Source organism: Wyeomyia smithii, chromosome 3, assembly GCF_029784165.1.
Source record: "Wyeomyia smithii strain HCP4-BCI-WySm-NY-G18 chromosome 3, ASM2978416v1, whole genome shotgun sequence".
Classification (NCBI taxonomy): domain Eukaryota; kingdom Metazoa; phylum Arthropoda; class Insecta; order Diptera; family Culicidae; genus Wyeomyia; species Wyeomyia smithii.
In genome coordinates this window covers 67,678,891-67,703,805 of record NC_073696.1, presented here as the reverse complement: position 1 = coordinate 67,703,805, position 24,915 = coordinate 67,678,891, and the positions used below count along the sequence as shown (strand labels likewise).

General features: G+C 37.4%; 1 protein-coding gene across 6 annotated transcripts in view; it reads right to left on the bottom strand.

Annotated features, from left to right (window-relative positions):
- Positions 1 to 24,915, bottom strand: part of LOC129732733 (paxillin) — a 136,238-nt gene that overhangs the window by 50,046 nt on the left and 61,277 nt on the right. The window contains exons 1-2 of one of the 6 annotated variants that reach the window (XM_055693870.1): positions 15,611 to 15,763; positions 2,916 to 3,066 (exon numbers count right to left, since the gene is read on the bottom strand). The exons of 3 other annotated variants lie outside the window; for them this stretch is intronic. In XM_055693870.1, coding sequence (XP_055549845.1) covers positions 2,916 to 2,970 — 55 coding nt within the window. In that variant the 5' untranslated portion in view covers positions 2,971 to 3,066; positions 15,611 to 15,763. Of the gene's footprint in view, positions 1 to 2,915; positions 3,074 to 15,610; positions 15,764 to 23,651; positions 24,107 to 24,915 lie in introns of those variants that run through there. 2 more of the 6 variants (XM_055693875.1, XM_055693873.1) reach the window with 2 other exon arrangements.

Genomic DNA, 24,915 nt, shown 5'->3' with positions numbered 1-24,915 from the left:
TAAAAAATCATGTTATTTTGGCCTCGAGTAGTTGAAAGTCTGGCATCCATGAGCAGCATTTTGGGGCCCTTGGGTCTTAAATGGTATATATCATTGATATTTCTTCGCCGGAATACAGTGCTGATGCTAGACACCTTGTTCCCCATGGGAGAAATAAATAGACTAAAACTATTATTACGTTTTTCGTTATTTTACAAAAGAAAATAATATGAAATAATTCTGAAGGTTTGATGATCAGCTCATAATCATAGATAACTTAAAATATGCGCAATTTTTAAACGCAATTATTATACCATTTATTGTGAGGTATCGTTTAAAACATTGGAATCTTCAAAAGTTTTTATTGAGCTTTAAATATAATGCACAAAATTTCTATCTCATTTTATTACTTATCAATTTACACATCACGCGTATAGTATTTGCATAGTGGCATAACCAAGATTTGGGAACATCCATAAATGAGGTAGCTTTTTTGAGGTTTTTTTTCTAAACTCTGCAACGTCATTTATGGATGTTCCCTTTCCTTATGTAGGGTGAAGGGTTTAGTAAAAAAAATTAATACAAAACTGAAGGTAAAGAATAATAGAGAACAACGTAAAAGAAAAAGTGTTTTCCTCCTATCATTAGCGATACCGCTTACCGTGCAACACATGTACTATTTAAATAAACCGTTGCGATGGTCGATGGTCGATTTAAGAACAACATTCAAATTTTTGTTAATCGATATTACTAGTATTGCCAATAAAAATTGACTTTTCGAATTTCATTTAGCGTAGGCCTTAAAAATTTCGCTGTCTCGAAAAATAATTCCCCATATCAAATTCCAGCTAAACCGTGCCGTAGTCTCTTTTTCAGAACCAAGGGCAGGGAGAAAATCGGAAAAGAGCATTGATTCTTTCCGGGGTTTCAAAAGATAAGGTTTAAGCAGAAATCAATCAACAGATAGCAACCGATTTGATTCCGGGCGATCGTTTAATTTTTCTGCACACGTAGGGGATCTTATATATCACAAGTTCCTGACAAAAGTCGTGGCCGCAAGGCTGCAGAGTTCACTGGACAAACGGGTGGTCGTGGGTTCGAGCCTCAGTAGAATCAGACCATTTGGGGGAAAAAGGACTTTAACATGCGTTTATTTCCAGGCTCTCCATTACATACCCTTACCTCAAGCTGAATTCTACAGTACCCCTGTTGCCTTCCTTCTAACGAAAATAAGTTCCTCTTATAATGAAACTGATCGAAAAGACTCCTTCCTGTCGACAAAATAAAAGTCCTTCTTGTAGTAAAACTAGCTAGAGGAATATTAATTCACGCCAGGGAGTTGTAACTTGCGATATTGGCATGGGAAACAAGATTTCGATAAGACTCCTCTCTCTCTCTCTCTCTTGACATAATAAGCCCCTCTTAGAATAAAGCTGGCCAAAGAGGAATGTTATGTGAGGTCGACAGTGAATCCAGCGAATTGTAATTTGATGATGTTGGTAGGTTGGAAAGAGGCTCGGTATAGTAAAGCAGTAAGCTTGAAACGGAAGGGTAAAACATCACACACAAGCACGGATATAAAGAAAAAAACGTATGATTTACATCAATAGTCAATAAATCATGTGTGATTATTTCAGCAAAGACAGCGTATTTTTGGAAAAGGTGTCCTTACGCCTAACGAGGTATGGAATGCTGAACTAACAAGGGTAATGAACTTTATCAAAGAGGGCATTCCTTCTTGGGGGGAAATGCAAAGTCCTAGGGCGACCGTCACTGATACCCATAGTGATGGAACGAACTGACAGTGCATATATATTAACGCGGAGTATACCACAATATATCTAACTAATGGTAGCAGTGGTCACAAGCTCCTACAAGGGAAGAAATCATGTGCGGAGTACAGAAAAATCCTGGGCAATATTACAAAAGATCAAACATCTCTGGTCGCAGTGATGAGTCCAAGTCTAAAAGATTAACTTAGCCTTTACAATGGGACTTCCGGAAGTCGTACCGCAAAGCGGTCAAATTTTCACTTTTTTTACCATGAAAAAAGCATGATATTCTCTATTTCGATTTTTTTATGTTAACTGTCTTAGAAATGCATGGATGGTTGTCTCAAATTTTCATTTTTCAAAAAACATATCTTTAGAGATCAATGTTTCATGCCACTTTATCTGCATGATATTCGAAATGATAAATGATAAACAGTGATCGAGGTCAAAATTAAAAAAATGATTTGAACTGTGAACAATGGAATCTTACTAGACATCGTATTGTAAAAGAGGCGGCAGTGCAGCTGCCACATTCTGAGGAAGCGCCAATCCGAAAAATTATAAAAACGGTCGTTAATCTTAGGACAAAAATAGAGGCCATGATTTACCGCGAAAGTTCCGTTTAATTTCAAAAATACATAATAAACAAAATACGTTGAATGTGATTAATTGGCACAGTCAATCAATCACACCGAAATAGCTCACGAGCATTGCGTTTAACCAAAGTATAAAAGATATTGAAACAAAAAAATACACAAAAAACGAGTTCAGCATCCAAATTGGCTTCACAATTTCTGTCCCAGCTCAAAATGTAGATCTCTTAGCGCGTTCCCAGAAACGTGATTAAATTTTCAATAAACAAAGCAACATTCTTTATACCATCAAAACAGCATAAACCCATCACCAGCTACAATTGATATTAGTGCTTGTTCATGAAAAAGTCACCGGCCGGGCCGCCCCGTCATGACTCATCGTGCCATCCCGTCCTGTCGTATTTTTACTTGCTGACACGTTGTCGCTTTGGAGCGGCTCTCGTTGGCGCCATCAGAACCCAAATAAAAACGTGAACTTTCAAACAGTTCGTGTCTATTCTGCTAATAAAACAAAACTGATACCGAACATAAATAACAATTTAACACTTGCGACATTCTTCCGAACACTTACTTAAGTAATCCTCGAACGGTTCCGTTTGACTGGGTTTCGTTGCCGCCTTGGCCATCTTGGTTGGGATGTTTCAAACTCGTACACAAAAAAATCACAATTTTTCACAATCTGTCACTTGAATTATTTCAACTGCTGCCAGTTAAAGCTAGACCTACGGTAAGAGCAACTGTAAAGTGAACAATTCAACGTCTGGAGAGAAAGCCAGTTGCAGCACGTTCAACTGCAGAGCTGCACTTTTGCACAGTACGACAACGGCAAGCTCGGTCACGGTCGCGTCCATTGTTCCGCAAAAAGCAAAATAAAACACACGATCACTGGTTAAGTTGATTACTCTTGTTGACCCGTCTTCTACCAGTCTCGGAGGAAACCCTATGTGTGCTGCTAGTCTAAGGCACGAGCATCTACCGGCAGATGACCTACCCGGAGGGCCAGTTTCGCAGGTGAGGGATTTCACGATAACTCGCAAAAGCCCTTCAAGTATCATAGAAGCTGCGAATTACTGTTTGATATTTTAATACAAAAAAGTCGAGGCTGGTTAAATTGGAGTGAAAACCCTCCAATACGGTGAAATGATCTCATTCAGTTCGACATCGATATGAATCGTGCGCGTATCTCGCGTTCATTCATCGGCGGCTGCAGGCTAAGTTCAACGAGTTTCACCCCGTTGCAATTTAGTGACGAGATATAGATGGAGTTTACGCCTTCGCAGACAGTTATTCACACTCGGAAGCAGTGGGAAGGTTTTATGGTAGCAATTTGCAGCTTTTTACAGCCATTCAATTGTTTGTTTTGGATATCCTCTGCTGCTTCCAAACGCTTATCTCATTCAGTTTGTGCAAACAACCGAAGATACAAGCTGCAGAAGGAGAAATCAATGGAAATAATTCCAAGATAAACAAGATTGCAAACCAGATCAAGATTTTAGTAGCGACCAATAATTCTTGTCAGCTACGTTATACGATCACAGACGATTCTAGTAACAAATCTCACGTTTATTATCAAAAATAAATATTTGTTTATTTCCCACCATTCAATTAATTATGATCGAATCTTACCAGCGAATCTCTAAATGTCAAGCTGTGAAAATATGGAACCTGAAATTGTTGTTCGAATGCTCTCGAAGAGCGAAGATGAATCGGTACAAAAAAAGCAAACGAACACCTGACAATTTCTATTAACGCAAGCAACCACAACGAAACAGGAAACACGGGTTTGAAAAACCACAAACCCGATCGCGGTCGACGTTCGTTCTTGTCAGCTTTCCTGTAAATCCATATTTTTACTCACGTGAAACCGTACGGTACGACAAAAAAAAAACGTTTAAAGTGCCATCACCAGGAACACCGTCAACCTGTTTTCCGTCGGACTCAATTAGCGCATTTTGACGGTACACGTGTGTTCTCTTCATTAAGCAGCGAAGCTCGAAGTACAGGTAAAGAAGCACCCGTCTGCTAGAGCTGATCTAAATATAATTCTAAAATTACGCTTACGTTTGACTCCACAGAATGACACACATCATCCACTCAGGTGAGTCAATACGCGCTATAAGTCTGCAATTTTGACTAGGATGAATCGTTTGTCGCTCACACAGCTCGGGTGGTTCCAAGGATCCGAAGCGTCACTAGAATCATAGTAATCAACAACCACCCTAACCAAACGGGACCGTTTCGACGTGCCGCCGCCCAGATTCTCAAGGTTGGTACAGTTTGTTTTAGATGACGGTAATAACCGTTGCAACCGGCGGCAGCTAATGCCAGTGATCGGAACAACTAGCTGAACCGCGGCGGAAGGTAAACAACGCGTATCCGTCTTGAGGCGAATCCCACCCGTAGACTCGCAGTGAGAGCATCCGCGAAATCAATTACGTGCGCCTCCCGGGTCTAGTCAAGCGGAGCAGTGAGTAGCAAAAATATTTAATGGTTGTGATTCATGGTTAGCTTAATGATGGATTGTTTTTCTACGCGGGAAAATCGATTTTATCGTAAATTAGTTTGGTAGGATTCGATCAATGAAATTCGTAAATAAGCAATATTCGAATACTATTTAAAATAACAAAAAATAAATCAGAAAAGGGCGGAAAAACGCGTAAACTTTAAAATTTGCTTTTAGTCACTTGGAAATAATTCAACGGCCTATATTTTTATTGCTAAAAATCTTGACATGTTTCGTGACCTCCCTCCTGTTGGTCTCGAGATACGAAGTCAATCGCGGGATAGAATCTCGACTGAAAAATTAGTTGAGATTCGAAACTAACGGTTTGCTACGAACTTTGTGTAAGGCAAGAACGACTGTTAATGACTGGAGTCAATATCTAATAAATAGATATTTCTTACATAGAGTTTTTTTAATTGATTTCAATAGAATTTTAAAAGAGTTGATCTTACGATAAATATCAACTTGGTTTCAAATGTTATAAGTATACTTTTTAGTTGGATATAGGGTATCGAACAACATCGGCTGGTTTACAACAATAATATAATGCAAAGCCTGCCGAAGTATTTCGGCATCCTGATCATTTCTGATGTTGGATCATGCTCAGTTTTCTGTTTTAGAGTGCTTCAGCACTATGTTTCTAGTTTTCGAATTTAGAGTTAATTTTCTTTCGAAAAAGTGTTTTTTTTTCTTCAAATTGGATTTGTTTATCGCTTTTTATCTTTATCTTTATACTCTTTATACTCTGAGTAAATAATTATGTTCATGTCAAGAAATTTTGCAGTAAGATAAGCATTTTGCTGCACTTTTTGGACAATTAACACATATATGCTAGGACCCTAGACACCGTGGAAAAGGTCAATTGCAAATTTTTATTCCTTCTCTCGGATTTTTGAAATGGAACACGACCTCGATCTATTCCGAAATCTCCATTGTTGTGAACAGAAAAAAGGTAATTTAATTAATACCGTTTGTTTAGTCGAAATCGATTTTCATGTTTTTCATATCGCATTAAAAGGGTATTGAATTATTGATACTGTTTTCATGGTAGATTATGTCCTATTCGAGCATACGAAATGAATTGATTTATTCTGTGAACGAAATAAGCAAAATATAACACTGTGCATTATCGCTTTTTCTTTCACAGATTCAACCAACTGAAATCTTCTTGATGCAGATTTAACCTTGGCAAGATGAAAATCACATGATACTAGCTCTCACTGCAGTGTGAGACGACACGTCGTCTTGGTGAAGAACTCATAACTTTTTCTTCCACAGTTCGGGTTGTTTTTTCCTTTCTTTTTCACGGAGTAATGCTTGCGCTCTCAGGGTAGCGATGTTGTTAAATGGTTTGGCCTTTCAGTTCATGGTTTTCATGTTTTCGGCAAAACGAAACAAACACCACTGATTTCTCCACAAGCACGGAAGATGTTGCAATTGGATGAGAAGCTTTTGCGCTACATGGCTGTCAGTAGTCAAGATTTGGCGCATACATAGTTTTCCTATAGCAGCATCATTCCTTTTAATTAATACCCACACCTCGTAAGCAGGTGAGATATTTTACCAAAATACTTTTATCTGATTTGTCTCAATCCTGACTTCAAGCGGCGCGCGAAACTGCAATAGAACTCGAAGCAACCAGCTACCCCTGGCTATCTGCTCTTCTTTGCATAATCCATCCACCAGCCGCGAGAGCAAGAAAAAAATTAACTTGCCACAGTTCGCACACAGGCACACGGACTGGCTAACAATGGATGGTAAAAGATAAACGAGAAGAGCGAATGCACTGGTTCACTGATCTTCTTAATCTATACACAGTTAATTTTTTTACGTGGATTTTCGAATTAAGACGTGTTCTTTACGCAGATTTTGTAATTAACACGATTTCTTACGCGGATTATCGAGTCAACGTTCACGCGGATTTTTGAATTACGCGGGTTGGAAATAAAAACGTCTCAGTATTTATTGAGTAAAAGACTTAGTCTTAAAAACTCTCCGTTCTCCGATGAATCCGGCATGATCGATAAAAAGAACTATTGGTCGTAGAGCGTCTCGGGTTTTTATTTTCTGAAGCCTTTCTTGGTGGTTTACTTTATACGGATTTTTTATTTACGGCGTCTTTTACGCCGATTTTTTAACTAACGCGGGTTGTTCTACGCGTATTTTAGAATTAACGCGGTTTTCTCACGCTGATTTTTGAGTTAACGCGGTTTTTTACGATGCATCTCTCGCGTAGCAAAAAACTGACTGTAGAAGCATGGAATCCACTCGAGAGCTGATCAGAAGGGTCAGTTCTTTGAAAGAACGTAATCTTTCATCGCAAACGGATAGCCTGCGAGCTGATCAAAGCCAGTTCTTCGGAAGAACCGGAGAGCGATCGTTCGTTCTCTCAAAGAACTGACTCTTCCTATCAGCTCGCGAGCGGATTGCCCGCATCTATATAGATTAAGAAGATCAGTGAACCAGTTCTTTCGCTCATTCCGTTTAACTTTTACCATCCATTCGTGTGCGCACTCGGCGTTAGCCAGCCCATGTACCTATGTGTGGACTGTGGCAAGTTAATTTTTTCTTGTTCTCGCGGCTAGTGGATAGGTTATGCATAAGAGAGAAGACCGCCGGTGGCAGCTGGTTGCTGGGAGTTCTATTATAGTTTCGCGCGCGGCTTTGACTAGGTAGAAGGTAGAAGGTAGAAGGTTTTGAGGTTTTGAGACATAGAGCAATTTTGGACTACCCTTATGTGTAATAGAAAGTTTGAGTTCAAACTGCAGATTTTGAAATCCTGAAGAACAAAAAAAATGTTGGAAAAGTTCTCAATCCATAACAGATATTCATGATTTCTATACATTGTACCAACAAACAATTAACAAGAAAAAAAAAACTTCCAATAAAAATTTGTATGTATGCAAATGAAAACCAAAAAAACTATGTGATTTGAATTGTTCTTAGAACAACTTGGTACACAACAATAGTTGGATTCCATTTCCAAAATAAACTATACGTAGGCAAATAACAACAAAACGAAGTATTTGAAGCCCCATATTGCTGAAGATGTTTGATGATTCGATATAATGAACAATTCGAAGTTCGCCTGAGAAACATAATAGATTTGAAAATTTACCGATCTGAGGATCTAGAGACATGAGAATTTGAAGATTTAAAAATTTAGAAATATGATGATCATAATTCAGAAATTTAAAAATATAAGAAAGGTCAAAATATTGAAGAAACTAAGATTTCACGATTTGACAATTCATTGATTTCGAATTGAAGAAGGATAAGCAAAATTTTGATCAAGTTCGAAATGCTGTAACTTTACCAAATATTGTTCGATTTTAATAATTCGAACAACCTTTAACTGGAAAACATTCAAGATCTCATTCTCTGACCACAAATGTTCCCTACTATAGGTTTCTTTGGGGCATCCAGGATGTTCCGGGAGTGGCCTATGCAGCCAGTATTCAGGAATATGTCTTTACTAAAATTCCTGATGAAAAAATTCTAAAGATAGAGGTGTCACACTCTATATTTGTATGCAAAATGTTAATGTCCCCTGCTAAAGCTTCCTCTGAAGACTTCCGGATGATAATTGCCATTACTCGATAAGTTCTTAGCCGATTTCTGATCTTGATGAACCATTCGTTTCAGGAATAGTTGTCCCATCTATGCCCATGATGCAAATAAGCATTTTTATCAGGCAACCCGTTACTAATTCCATTCGAAAATCAGCAGTTTTGCCGTGCCTACTAGAACTCAGGAAAATTTCCTGCATCCGGTGACCAAGGCCACATTTGTGTTAGAACATGAGACTTAAAAAGTTTCCCAGTTAAATGGAGCCCGAATTATTGAAATCGAACAATATTTGACAAAGTTACAGCATTTCAAAGTTGATCAAAATTTCGTCCTATTTATTTTATCTGTATAAGGATTCCAAAATGTTCATATTTAATCCTTCCTTCTTGTATCTTGAAAAAACTTCAAAATGTTCTTTCCATAGTCAGATTTGTGAAAAAATGCTAAGAAGTGGTGTTGGGCATCTGAACAGAAAAACGAAATCATTATTATGCGAGCTTTCTCAGTCCAAAATTTTAACTTTATAATATTTATTTTAAAACTAAAATTTTGGAAATCCATCACAATAAGCCTAAAAGTAATGTTTCATCCACTTCTCCAGCGCACAGCTATGATATGCAGTGAAGGGGTTATATACCTTTTTGTTCGAGAAAAATGAGGGAAGTTTGAATTTATTTTTAAGTGCATAGCACCATTTTCATTGCATCAAAGTGGTATTTTTCTGAAAGAACAGTTTATTAACAACAAGAAAATACGTATGATTTTGAGATATACCAATTATTACTGGAGTAATGGCCGTTTTCCCGAAACGCTATTTTTTGCAGAGGCTTGCGGTGATCCTGATAGAGACTCAGCGGATCAACCGAAATAAAAAAAACTCATATTATTTCATTAGTTTAGAAGTGTGCCGGGTCCTTGAACGATCGCTTTTATGAGTATTTTGTTTTCAGTGCAAACTGGAACGTTTTTCCCAAAAAAAGGAAGTTTTGAGCGCAAAAAATTGCATTAAAAAATTTGTTGCGGCAAAATGTAACTGTATGTTTCAAAAAGCGATCGTTCAAGGACCGGCGAATTTAATAACGAAAATTTAAAAAAAAAGATGAAGGAAATCGGTTCAGTAGTTTTCCCGCAATCAGGATCACGGCAAAGTCATTTTTCGGAAAACACTATTCCGAGATAATCGCGTGTAAAGTTTCAAGTTTAGCTTATGTGGCCGTGGCGAGGCGCGTTGCAAATCGCTCTAACTTTCTTCCTATTGCTCAGATCTTTATGAAAATTTGTGGAAATGTTCTCAAGATGTTGTATTTGAAGATAATGTAATAAAAAAATTTCCGGTGTTTTGAAAACTAAAAAGGTATATAACCCCTTAAACGAGATTTCAAGTCAAAAAAGGGTGTCATTTCCGAATTCATATCTTATTTCAGTAAAACTGGGTAAAGTATTGTAAAAAAATTCGTCAAACAAGTTGGAAACACTAGATATAGCCCATAATTGAACAAAGGAAAATATTGCTCTATTGATTTTTTTGTAGAATATTGGATGTTTCTCTCAGGGGTTCAAAACGATTAGACATGTTGTTTTTAAATATAAAAAAAGTTGATAGTAACTGTAGAATACAGAATTCTGTGCTGGTTATTTAGTGTCCAGAACGTCAATTTAGCGGTATTAAATTTTCGCGCAGAAAATGCTTTTGTTAGGTTTGTTGTGTTTAAAAAGATATTTTATGTTTTAGAAGGCGCTTCTTTTTACAAAATGAAAGTTTTGGGTTCTATTTTCATCCAAAACCTGAATTAATCCACCTAGTGGTGCAGAAACCTTTGTTATACTAACTATTACTTTATACATATTGAGCCAGTCAATTACAAATCGTATACCAACGAAAGCCCAATTTCAATAGTGAATGAAATGAATTTAAAAGATAGTTTTCAGAACGTTAACCAAAGACGATCATATAATTAAAGCTTGACGTGGTTTCCGCAAATAATATGAATGTTATCACTGGAGTACATAAGTCTTATTTTTTCGATCACAAACCAATTTTTAAATGCTGGCTAGAAGCAATTAATTTTTTTTTTTGAGATAATAGAACGTGGGGAAACAGTAATAGATGCTGATTTCACACTAGAACAGCAAGCATGTATGTTAGTTTGATGCGGTTCTACTTATTCGCCTTATTTTCAGAAATCGCAGGTCCTAGATTTATAAATCATCATCAAGTTTTTTTTACGAATTGAAGCAAGCTTCTACAAACCTGCTCTCGAAATATAGTTCAGAATTATACAGGAAAAAAATATAGCTATTGATGAAAGTTGTCAATTTAATTCTATCTCAAATGCATTATCTGAAAATGAAGGCTCTCCACGATCTTTGAGAATTTTGGATTCTCAGAGTGTAGGCGAGAACATTATTCTTTTCGAAGGCCTAGGCTGTATGGAAAAATCCGGAATAAAGACTTTTTAAATCTTGCTGCGATAACGAGAAGTGGAATAACATGGATACTCTGTTTGCACTTAGTCCTGAATCAGAAAGCAATATTTATATCTTACATGAGCATATTGTATCATTCATAGAGATAAGTGACTATTCACCTGCGCACACTAGTAAACGTGTAGAGCCATGTAGAGTTGCTTCAACACTTTTTCCTTATTTTGCCGATTACGTTCATCAGCTACTTCAGATTCCTGGTCACAAATTTAAAACATAAAATAAGTGTTCAACTTAAAATTTTTCCAGCGATTGAGTCTAAGTCTAAATTACATATAGTATTCTTCGAATTCGCACAAGTTTTGATCTGATCTGATTTAACACATTTTTCATTTTTTTTTTTTAATATCAAATCTAGGTTCAACGTACAATTTAGTATATATTTTATAAGAAGTGAGCACGGAAGCTTTCGAAGATAAGGAGCTAAGTAAGCATTGCAGTTTCTTTTAAAATCTGGTTCAAGTTTTCAAGAAAAAGCTAAAGGGTAAATTATTTACACCAGCTAAGACGCACTACGAAGAGTGTAAAGATTAAGAAAAGTTGTCGATGATTGTTGGTTTCCTTAAAAAAATAAATAGCGATACGAAAAAAAGAGGGATAGAGAAGAAGAAACAGTAGTGAGAGAAAAAAATTATACAGAAAGTAAAATATCCCATGTCTAAAATATACTTTGGTCAAAACTCTACAGTTCAAGCAACCAATAAAAGATCGCACTCAGTATGATTTTCAAAGAGCTCAGGGGCTTTCATTTGAGCATGCGAACATCAAAATCGGAATAAGCGTTCTGTAAAAAGAGTGTTTTTTTGTTATTTTTCTTTTTTGGGTCGATTTTGATATACTACACATATAAACAACATATTTACACATACATACGTACAGGCACACATACACAAACATACGTAAATTGTTCAATTCGTCGATCTGAGTAAATTTTGATACAACACATGGCTCTCCGTGCCATTAATTTTGCCTTAAAAATAAATTTCTTATATAAAAAATACTCTTTGATCAATATTTTAAAATCCAAGCCACTAATCAAAAATCCACTCGGTAGCATTCTGGGTAAGCACAGTAGCTTTCGTTTGCGTATAAGATCATCAAAATCGGATATTGCGTTCTGTAAAAAAGGTGCGTTAGTATTTTGCGGCACATACATACAGACAACATACATACACACACACACACACATACACACGAACAGACATTGCTCAGTTCGTCGAGCTGAATCAAATGGTATATACGATTCGGCCCTCCAGATCTTGGATCTATTTTGCGTTTTTCGACCGATTTTATAACCTTTGTTTAGTATAACAAAGGTAAAACTGACCTTTGTGCAGAAAAAGATCCAGTTCTGATTATTTCAGAAAAGTTGTAGATCCACTCATTTTGAACAACTTCGCCGAAAAATGCTAGTCTTTATTTTGCATAGCTTTTGCTGTATGATAAATTTACGATTTTTAATGCGTCCTTTTCAAATGTTTGTGTCTTGCAAATAACAGATCAAACTAAAACTATTAATTGCATTTGAAAAGTCGTACTTTTCTGTAAAAAATATCTGAAATTTGAAGGGTGATATTTTTCTATCCCAAGTAAATCCAGTTTGAATTTTTTCAGGTTTAACTAAAATTTCTGGATACATGTTATATTAAAATGGGACAAAAAATCAGCTTCCATGCACTTTTCGTGTTCGACATGGGTCCTTTTACAAATTTTCAGATCGATCGGTGGAACTATAATTTTGCGCCCGATACTGTAAGTTTCCATACGATTTGTTATGGAAAAATCAACTTTTTGAAAACCTTGAAAAAGTTATTTATCTCAAACTGATTGGATATCTGAAAAACGGCTCAACACTGCTGCAACTTGCTGGTGTTGCAACCTTTATACGCATGAGAGTTTATATCATTCTGCAACAAATAGTTGGGGAGCTGCGTAGCCGAAAGGTTACAGAGTCCGCTTTGTCAAGCGGATGGTCGTGGGTTCGAATCGACTTTAAGTATGAGTTTATTCTCAGGCTCCCCACCACTAACCCTTCCTTTACGCTGAATTCTATAATACCTTTGCGTGACTTCCTCTTAACAAAAAAATAAATCCCTCTTATCAATAAAACTGGCCAGAAGGACGCATGACGAAACTTCTCCAGGGAATTATAATTGGTGATATTTGGCAGGAGGAAGGAGGTTCGATATAGAAGAACAGTAAGCGTGTAAAACGAGGGGAAGTACATTACACACAAGCACTGATCAAAATTAATAATAAGCATGCCACTTCTCAATAGCGGTATTGCTAAAAATATAAGTGCGGGATACAGTAGACACCCGGGCATATCTCACAATAGATCAACGAATCTGGTCGCAGTGAGGAAGTCCATACAGGAAAAAAAAAAAAAACAAATAGAGTTTAATTACTATTCTCAATAATACAGTTTCCTAGAAAAGTTTATAGAATCAAAGACGACGATGCCAATTTCACTACATCGTATTCGTGTGAACAACTCAGGGGTACCGTGAAATTGATCAGTGGGGTGAAATTGATCACCTGAAAATTTGTGATAAAAAATACTAATCAAAAGATATTGCTCTTACAACACTAGGCAATGTTAACGTGTCCTTAAACACAACTTTTGCAAGATTCACATACCTGTCAAAGTTAACCCTTGCATGCCCGGTGCAATTTTTCATATTTTCGAAAAATTCTTCTAACTCAGTCAAAACTCAACCAAATTTGATCAAACAAGTTTCCAAATAACAAAAAAAAGTATTGAATTTACTTAAAGTAATCTTAGTGGAGGGTTAATTACGTTAATTTTGAAGAAGTGAGTGGAGTTTGATAAAAGCTCAAAAAATGTAATTTTCAACAACGATCATTCCATACCATTAAAAAAATACTGATGAATTCGCAGGAAACCACAAAGATTTTATTTTCAGAGCTAGTTTTTGAGCTTTTGCAACAAACCGAATCAAAATCGGTCTAACGACGATCAAATAAGAGCAAATTTAGCAACAAGCAGCTCGTGAACCAAAATAAACAAATTTTAACCTGAAATATCGTTATTTTCGTTTCCAAACTAGCTGTAAATGATATTTTTCAGCACAGAAATCATCATTTATCTTTAGCATATCGAAAAAAAGCACATTGCCAAAAGAATGTATGAATTTCAATGGTGATCAATTTCACCCCAATTTACCTCATAGTACCTTATAGAATTATCGAATTTATTTCATGAAGTAGACAAAAGAAATTCCACCAATAGCCATAGAGGTTTACTTGAGCACATATCAGTACTTGTTTTGAAATTATACTATATCGGGAAAAATGTACATGAAGCTAGTTAATTGGAAATTGTTATAAAAATTGATCAATTTCACCCCGTTCAATGGTATCTGATTTGTCTCGTTTATTTAATGAGTTCAAGTTTTGTCTGGGATTTTGTTTCTTTTACATATATCAAATGTAAGAGGAATTAGATAAACAAACTTGGTTCATTTGCTTCTTCAAGACAGGTACATGAAACAGCTTGAATCAATAATTATTAGTTTGCAGAAAGAACTCATTATTAGTTCCCCAAACTATAAAACTGAGTATTCAATTTCATGTACGAGTCAAGAAGGTCAACTGGATTAATTTTACATTGTTAATCCAAAGCAAAAAATTCAGCCCAGTCCTACCAAACTCAATTTCTGTATCAAAACAGGGTTTTATATCAATCTCCTGATCAGCTTAACTTGTAAAAGATATATTTATCTTTTTTTATATACAATATAAACCAAAAATTTTCTTATCTGGAATTTCGCAAAAAAAGGCGAAATCTTTTGAAAAAACAGAAAATAAAACGAATCTTCAAAGTACAGACATTTTGTACCGGGTGTAATCGGATTTCTTTCGACGCGCTTATTGCGCAAGAAACTGTCCCGAAACCACAAAAGCGATGATGACATTTATAAACCTTTCTCTACCCAATATCGTGTTTATAACTTTCCTGCATGGACAGGTACATAAACAACAAATAAATACGCCGTGCATGGGACGACCTTGCCGAAGATCAGCACACATATAAACCACCTCCGAAACTGTAGAAGACAACACCGATAAACTTGGCTGCTCTCCGACACACGTTAGAATTGGCAAACAAACCACACAAAAACCTCTTTTCATACGGGGTTTTGTTTCGGTGCTATTCGCCGCACAACAGCACATTGATAAAAATAATTTCAGTGTTTACATCAAACCGTCTCACGGCACTGTTTTGTGTTTGACGTCGTTTTTTTTTACTTTCAACACAGATGCAACTTTCAGCAGTACACTCGTTTGCACACTCCACAGTTATCGCGCAACGCTTATCACGACGGCAGATTTTCGTTTTCTAACAAACAAATCTCTCATTGATAAAAAGTAAGACCTTTCGTTTCACAGAGTCCACTTCTCCTGAACACTTCTGTGTTAATTAAACTGGCAAACCAACATCAACAAAGCGCAGACCGATTCTACTTCAGAGGTTGATATGGGATTGCGAAACTCGTGACACTCGGCATGACAAATAAACTGTCTTTTTCCGATCCTGAAATGCTCTTTCGCTTCGGTCACGACTTCACTTTGTGGAGTCTGATTTATGGAAATCAACTCATAAAAAATAACGCGGATCCGTTCGGAAAATAAAATATCACAATCGAACGATGCGACGTCGGTTGGAAAATCTTGCTATACTTAACCTGGCCGAGCGAGATACGCGAAAACCGGGACGACAAAAGCCGTCTACCGTCGACAGAGATCACAGTTTCCACCGAACTGAAGCTTCTTTCGGGCGCTAACGGCGAACAGCGGCGCGTCTTCCAACGCGCGCAACAACAAGTTGAGATGTGAGAACGGCTAAATCGGCGGCAGCAGCACCCGCGACGATATGCCACGGGTGGAGAGTGCGATTATTGCGGAATTCGTCACGGCCTGCGTCGTCGTCGTCGCCGTAGTCGTCGCACTTAACGTCCGTCGGTGTGAAGCCACCACAGAGAGCTCAGAGCGCTGCTGATCGAACGCACCCGCTACAAATGTGCGACAAACATAAACACAAATCAGTTTTCTCACAAACCTGCTGAAGACAGAGTTACGATGCTTGTAGGTGGTGTAGCGATCGGGGGTGAGCACAAAAGTTATACTGATTGTTGGAAAAATGCCTTGAAAATGTTAGGCAATGAAAAGAATTTTTATTCTTAACCTAGACTTGCAGAAAGTGATTGAGAAAAATGCATAAAATTTCGTTGATTCCCCTATCAGGCTACATCCCAGCAGATAGATACGTGTCCATATAGGTTCACGATAGATAAATCCATACCTACTATCAGGTTTGCCATAGTAAGTAAGTATGTTATTTTATTCCATATATGCTACAACAGATTGCCAACAAAATAGGTCACATATCAAAAAGTGCCTTTATGCCGGTTCCAATTCACCCGGCAGTGTAGGTTAACCGTTTGAAATTTCAGTTGAAAAGAAATGAAATACGGAAAAACTGCAATCAGATAAATTCTCAGAAATATTAGTGTACTTTATTCTATGAAATGTTCTCAGGCTTCAGTGTAAATAACAAACCAAGCGACTCCATTCGATCTTATAAAATCAAAAATAAAAGCAAATAATCAATTTTCATGAAAAATATTATAAACAGTTTCATGAAGCTGCTACGCATCTAAAAAAAAAATATTTTTTAAAGCACAAGTTAAACACTTTTATAGTGAGTATATCAACGATTTCTGTTCTAGTAAAATAACATAAGCCCATCGAATCGGGAGGCCCGGGGCATTTGCCCCCTTTGCCCCTCCCTCCCTTAGATCTGGGCCTAACTGCACCAGTATTTCTATACTTTAATGTAATGCCGTTTGTCAGAAATTTATTCAATTTGAGGTGAATAACTTTCTATAACCATGGCAGCGCTTCACAGTCTTGATGACAAATAAAAATAGACTCTATGTCTATGTCGAAAAAAAAGCGTCTTTTAAAAAAATTGAATTAAAAAAAAACATTCATTCGATTCCATTACCAACTATCTCGATAACGATTTGAGAATGTTCTTCTTTCAAGAGTATACAACGATCTCAATTGTCGAAAAAACAACAACGAAAGTGTTAAATAGTAGCGGTTTGTATCCCAGATACGACCGCATAGGTGACGTGGAATACACACACGATAAACAATTTTGTTGATTCAAAGCTTGTAAAGCTGGTATGGAACGAGTTTCGGCTGAATTACAGCTGAATGAGCTATTACATAACACAACTGTTTGTTGAGTTGGTATTAAAATTTCTTTGTTGAGAGTGTTTCGTTAATGAGTCATAAAGTCTACAGCCAAATTTGCGAACAAACATCACGAATTAACGCTTTTATATCATTAATGCGCAATTTAGTTGGCAATCTATAAAAAATTAAGTTTTATTCTATTTGAATTCGCACGTTCGCAGTAGAAGTTGATAAACTCACGTTCGCACGTTCGCACGAGAAGTTGATAAACTCATTAAAAAAATTGTGCCTTATATACAGACATTAACGATGCGTTTAATTGACTTTTTTTTAGTATGGCTAATTTAAGAATTACGGTGATTAACTTGATAAAACCCACTTGTACGGTATAGTACAGAGATATGGAAAACTCATTAGGGGCCGTTCCTAAACCACGTGGTCATATTTTGATCACTTTTTATACCCCCCGTACCCCTCCGTGGTCTTTCGTGGCCTTTTGGTTAACCCCCCCCCCCCTCCTTCCGACTTTAATCACGTGGTTTTTTCATTTGTCAACTGCTAAAAATAGCTTAAATTTTTTACATTTTCGTTATTAAAATTTCAGTACCTACATTCTTAAATGCAAAAGCTTCATTCTTGACTTGGTGGCAACAATAAATTATATGTCAGGAAAAAAGACCACGTGGTCGTTTCGTTAACCCCCCACCCCCGTGCGTGGTCTTTCGTGGTCTTTTGACAAACCCCCCCGTCCCCCTCTTTATGACCACGTGGTTTAGGAACGGCCCCTTACCTGCTTCAATTCAAAGCAAGTCATCGTCCCTGAAAGGACGATTGGGTTAATTTTCTACAAAGTTTGGAATCAATCGTACTGGCGGTGACGTTAGCAGCCTTAGAACTGGCTGTGCGTTTTCTTGTACGAAATGATTGTCTTAAATACCTACGGAGAGGACTAAGGGAACATCTATAAATGGCGTAGCATTCTAGGGGGAAGGAGGGGTTTGCAGTTTTGTGACGAAATGTGACAGGAAGGAGGGTGGGGTTCAAGCCAAGCTACGTAGCAAATATAAACTAAGAAAAAATTTTGGATTTTTTCTAATTATTCTTTTTTATTAATGTTTTTTTTTCTGTTTAGGGTTATTTAGTAGAAGCTACGGCATTTATGCATGCTCCCTAACGGGACAAGTGGACGAAGCCACGCACACACCATTATGGAAGAAAGCAAAAAAGGTTGGGCTGCGCTGCGCGTTGTTTTTTTTTTTTTTTTCATTATAAAGACAAACGTTGCGCGCGAAGTGAAATGCACTAATTTCCGTCTACTGTTCAACCGTCGTCAATAAACTTGTGATTAAAATGGCATCGAGAACACATGCGGGCCACGGATAAGCGGCAGAACAACCATGTTTAGCCCCCGTTCTATTGCTGTTACCAGGAGAGCTAGCCAAATACGCTGGGTCCGAAGCTAAAGCTATTACGAAAAACATTAGCTCAAAGTGAGTTATTGTTTCGTTCCTCCTGCCCAGTACGAATTGCAATTGGCCTTTTTCAAGGCCACAAACACGTTTTTGAGGCAATGCTGAATTTTCCTACCTTACAAGTTATGAAACATGTAAGTTTACATTTATTTCTAGCGATGGTTTTACATTAAATGCGATCATATTTGCTATTGAGCTAGCTTTGAACTATGTTTGAAATTCATTTAATTAATGCAACTACACAATTCACCATGTCACAAAGAGATTCCAAAGTTTTTATCACTATTAGCAACGTGCTGACGAGTGGCAGAAAAATAATAACTACTTCAATTGAATACTTTTGGTTAGCTGAAAAACAAGATGCCGTCTGCTGCGGAACGCTGCAATCAAATAAGCGTGAGATGCAGCATAAACCATACACTGGGGTCGCTTTTTACGCGGGCGGTTTTTATGCGTTTTTTTGAACGGGATATTTCTACAATAACGCAGATTATTTTTACTCGATTCGGAAGATGGTTTGTACGCGGTATCAAATAAGTTTAGTATGAATAAATCTAATCTAATCTTTTAAATGCGGTATAACCAACCGCATAAAAAGCGACCCCAGTGTACAAATATAAAATCGTCACCTGCTGCGCTGCGGCAAGTCTGCTTACTTTTTACTACAGTGCCTATAATCGCATATTAGTCCCATATGGATTTTCATCGTTTTTGAGTTGAATATCAGATTCCGTCTATTTCTTGCTTTACTATCGATTAAGAATACTCAAAAATATTCGAAAAAGTCAGACAAAAATGTGAGGTCAAATTGTCCCATCTTAAAAATTATTGCATATCAGTCCCTCGAGATGTTTTTCCTGAGTATGACCATATGAGTATGACCATATTTTTACTTCAACCAATGTAACAAATATGTGGTGTTGTTTTTTGAGCTTTTTACTGTTAAAAATCATCAGATAATTGATAAATTCAAGGTTGTTCCAAATGAATTCCACCCAAAGGTTATTTTAAATAGACGCTCAAACTGAAACTTTTTTGAAAGTTCGTTTCGTCAATCAGAAGGATAATAGCCTACATCAATACTTCTTTCTGTAAGGTGTAAATTTCCTGTGGATGATCTGCTCGCACTTCAAACAAACACTCAAGTTAAAATTGTCAGAACTCAGAAGAAATCGTTTTTAAAATTGCTTAAGTAAAAACAGCTTGTATCTCTTTTCATTGCGATCGTCTTCCGTCAAGGCGCTGCTGTAATGAGATTGGAAACTTCATTTTCTCAATACCCAAAAAAAATCCAATCTGCTAAATGCACGGACTAATGCGGAATAAATTTTTTTCAGCGAACACAAAAGACGTAAGGAAGGATATTGTCCAGCAGCATATCCAAGATTTCAACTTAGATTTTGCTTTTTCAACGACCTTAAAGTCAGGGTAGACGTCTCCGCCATTCTCCCTGCAGCATAGAAGCTGTCTGCGGTCATAAACGTGTGCCCATATTCAAGATACTTGAGAAAATTATGACTACTCTAACACAGAGTGAATGAGAGTGAGACTGGTATGCGATTATTTCGCTACTTGATAGCCTAAATAATCGCATATCAGTCTCTACCTTATTTTTCATCGAAATTCCCGAAAAAAGTAATTATTTAATGAAGAAATAATGATAATAGAAGCATTTCATGTAAAATAGGTAGAACATATTTTTTTGGCATGTCATTTTCGATTTCGCTGATACTTTGCACAGTTGTTCCTTTTTGATAAAGAGGTCTTTTCATGATATCAGTTCTTCATGTAGACTCGCGACAGCTGCTTCAAAAGGGCCTATTCAAAATGGTGACTGATAGATAAAAATGTCTATATCAGAAAAACGGAATTATTTGACTGAAATGGTGTCCTCAGCAAAGTTGTAGGTAATAGAATTCCGGTTATAGGAAAACTATATACACTGTAAAAAAAATTTTTTGTTTCCTGTGCCAAATTTTACATATTTACACGAAATATTAAATATCTCAACAAGTACCTTTTTTGAAAATCCGGGAGCTGTAAAAGCTGCGCCTGATGAAATCCACTCTATTTCTAAAATTGATTAAGTCAACTAAATTAAAACCTAATTAACAAGAAATTTTTTAAAATCACTCTTTGTTTTTAAAATGAATTTCAATTTTTCCAATATTTTCAAACGAAATTTCAGAAAATTTTCTAACAGCTATCTATTACCTTATTGATATTGAACTACGTCTCTTAGGAAGTTCAGCTACATAAAGGTATAAAATGAAAATCTAAAAACGGAAAAAAGAACAAATTTGTCCAATTTCAACTGCTAATAAATTGGGTAGTTATCAATGGATTTGCTTTGTTCTTGAAACAATCGATTGGAAAAACATCTATGCCCAAATGTGGAAATTTTAGTTTGATCATTTGAACTATTCTAGTATTGAAAATAGTCAAGCCTTGTTACAGCGTAGATTTCGACCTTTGATTGGTCGTTTGCTTTCCATAGCACGGTCGACAGCAATTCTATACCTAGTAGACCGGAAGGGCGCTCTTAAGGCTACATAAGATCATACTCTGCTCAAAACAATCAGTTTACTAGTGGATGGCTACTAGTATGGTCCAAACTAAGTAGCAGCAGTAATATCAGCGGGAGATGCAGTGGCACTTCTTCTTCCTCTAGTAAAAAAGCTGGCTTTGGGCGGTAGTGGCAGCGTCAGCGGTAAGGTAATGTATCATGATCGATACAATTTATTCAATCGAAAAAAACTTTTTTCATGCTACATATATTTTCATGTCACATTATCACCATTAATATCGCAATAAATGATGAACAAATTGTGTTTTTCGAAGCAATCTCTCTCTGTCTAGTTTACACTAACATTAATTTATAGTCAATCCGACATGAATTCATACAATTATATCATTTTATCTAATCATAGAATTTGTATCATGATCAAGCACAGGCAAAGTGAAGAGGTGAAGTCTCAGAAGTAAGGTGTTCCTGCCGTCTAATTTTTAGTCTGAGTAATAGAAGGATAGTGTGCAAAATCACGACCGCAAGGCCGACGTAACAAATCTAAACCTCGGATCAAAGATTTCTGATTTGTGTGAAGAAATACATTTTATTGTTGATAAGGATGGTTACTATTTACTTGAAGAAATTTTCGTGTTAAAGTTTGTCTAGCCCAACAATTTTGATTTCTCCTTTTTTCACAACTGTCTACGGCGATCTAATAAAACACCTTTTGACTTTATGACTTATTCTCCTGCTTGAAGTTTCCTTCGCAATACAAGCAGACATATAGTTGCAGTCAGCCCAATTAATGACGACTGTCTTCATCTATCATCATAACGTACGGTTATATGTGTTTTAGTGCTCGACCAGCTACAAGCGTCTTTACTTCCGTGCGCTGGTTCTACCCGAAGACACATTTATGTAGGTTCTTTTCGCAGCAAGCTGCCGCAATACCAGAAGTGACGTAACTTTCTATCCGACCGACACCCGTCATATTTGCAGCGGTGAGCCGATTATCATAATTTATTAGACAAGATGCTGTCTCCAAATTTGTTTTCTGCAATAAACTTGACAGTTTATCGCTGTATACGATTTCGTCTCTATTTCTTCCAGTTCTATTCTATCACATTCTTCGGTTTGAACTGTAGAATTTGAACTACTTTTTAGTAGCATACCTTAGCGAACCTTTACGTAGAACCATTAACCTACGCCGATTCTATTTTATGCTGACACACTTTTTCCCTGTAAAGGGTTGTCCGCACTTTCTACGGCCCAGTGAAATTCGCCTCTGCTGGAGTACGAGTAAGTGCACAACCTTGAACTTCCTCCTGGCAGCGTTGCGCGGGAGTGTGAAGTGAGGAACTGGAAAAACGACAACAACAAGCAAACGGAACTTGCTGCTTATTTTGCAAGGGTGGTCCGGAATGCAGGGTATATAGAAAAAAGCATAATAGTCTTACCACATCCATAGATCATTTTTGCTTTCAACACATTTCTGTGAAACTGCGCTGCAATAACGGAGGAATGCAACCTGCCAGTAGAGACTCGAGGCGTGTACAGGGTACAATTTAATCATGATGTTGCATTTAACTGGAATCTTTTTTTCTTCTATTCATGAAGTGGCTAGACATAAAAGAGAGAAAAAACCTTACACACGAGTGTTTAAATTCGTACTGCTATTCAATTAGCCGCGGCTTTAGTACGGAATATGAGTCACATTAAATATAAAGATGTTATTTGTATACGCGTGACTGCGGACTGTCTAGAAATTATCAAAAACTACATTATTCACAATATAGCTCGTTAGAATCTGGTGCAGTCTTACAAACTATTTTGAAATTCGGTATCATTGGACAAAAACCTAGAGGATTGGAGCAAATATCATAAACATGAATACAATAAAGTCGTCACATTTCCAGCGGTAGTCGACACGAAGTACGCTAAAAATGATACGTTTACTTATTGCAAATTCGAAACAAAACCATACGTTCGGTATAAATTCCAAGGTCAAAGGCACAGTCCAAACAATTTGTTCAAATCATTTTGCACAACCGGGTTAGCCAATTCTCATTAACCCAAAGAAACAACAAGAAGAAAATTGAATTCTAAAAATAAAAATTCCATTTTGCTCATTTCTCCGCTCCGTTTTCGTGTGAAATCATCGCGATCGTATTGCTTATTCACCGATTCGAACTTCGCGCCCAGAATCCGTACCGACTGTAATGCCGTTTCATATTTACGAGCAATGGAATCAAAGGCATAAAATATGTGTTGACTGTGCATCACCTCACGCCTGCTTGGCAGGCCTGCGACGCAGCGTCTTTCGCGCTCTCTCTCTCACTTTTTATCGAACGCGAGCAAGCAACATAAACAAAAGTCAACAAGAAACATATGAAGATCACCAATACACTGCCGTCAACTGAGGAGGCGACGGCAATGGATGAAGATCAGCATGGGTGACGTCACTCGGGATCACTTGCTGTGCCCGGAATGTGATGACAAATTACTACCAGAGAGTTGAATCTGAATTTGACAAATGCTTACCAGACATGTTTGTTGCTGCCTTCTGGAAGTTTATGATCTGCAAAAATATGTACTGCTCTTGAACTTAAAACTTCCTGCGCACAATTTCACTTCGATTTGAGCTCAGTTTTTTCGCTCTGCCCACCAAAAAACAACTACAATAACTGCATCAATCGATGGTTTGCACCAGACCAAATCACTCGCACCTAGGAGATTTTTCCGGATATTCGAATTTCACCTTGGAAATACTGTTTTTCCAACCATTTGCGCGCACCGTCGAAAACTGACCGCCGAGTAGCAACTTGCACCTATTGAATAAACAATCACACACCGTCGTACCTCGAGACCGGATTTTACCATATGACTAAACCATATTGGTCTGGATTGGTAGTATTACTGGCTGCTGCTGGCCCCACGATCGCTGGTGGTGATCTTTCCAGCCAGCAAGCGCAATATGATCGTTCGGCGTCGGTGTCGGTGTGAGAAATCGCAGAGATATAAACTTTCATGTGGAGGAGGTTTTGTGCATCAAGTGTTAGCCCCCAAATCGATTAACCACAATAACGTTCTGTCAAAAAAAAAAAAATCAGAGCTTCCATATCGCCGCGTGTTTGTTGTACCTTTTTTACGCTACATGCAGAGCACGAACGCTTACCATGGTGTAAGTGTGTCTTGTGAAGGTATCACCAGTACCAAACGGTGCAATGGAATGAGAATGTTGCAGTAAAACAATTTAGTCATTAAAAACAGTACATTGCAAAGTTTTTGGCGGTTTTACGTTATGCTGCCGAAGACGACCTTCACCTTGCGAAATTTGATAACCATTCTCTCTAAAAATATTAGAAAAGAAATAAATTTTAAACAATATTTAGATTTGCTTGGGTTCTTTGATAGTGCGCTTGTTTTTAGAACCACTTTGGATACTTTGGTCGTGTGTTGTGCTCATTGAGAAGGGGGTCATACGTGGCTGTTTCGTTTACAGCGGCTTGTACGCCTGACCGGAGCGGGCTGCTGAATCATGCAATGTGGTGCCTCGCCAGCTATATCTAAGACGGCAGACCCGTCGCGAGCCTAGGTATCGCAGCCCTGGTAAGGTAAAGCTGGACCGACTCAATATATGGCCGCAATGCCTCTAATGGCGCAGTGATGAGGAAGGTTTGTTTTCATAGTGGTGAAAGTTTCATCAAATTCGAGTCAGTATATCAAAAGTTTTCGACGATGGAACGTGGAAGACGAGCACACTCATGTTGAAATCCGACATGGTCAGGTGCAAAATTGCGAAGGG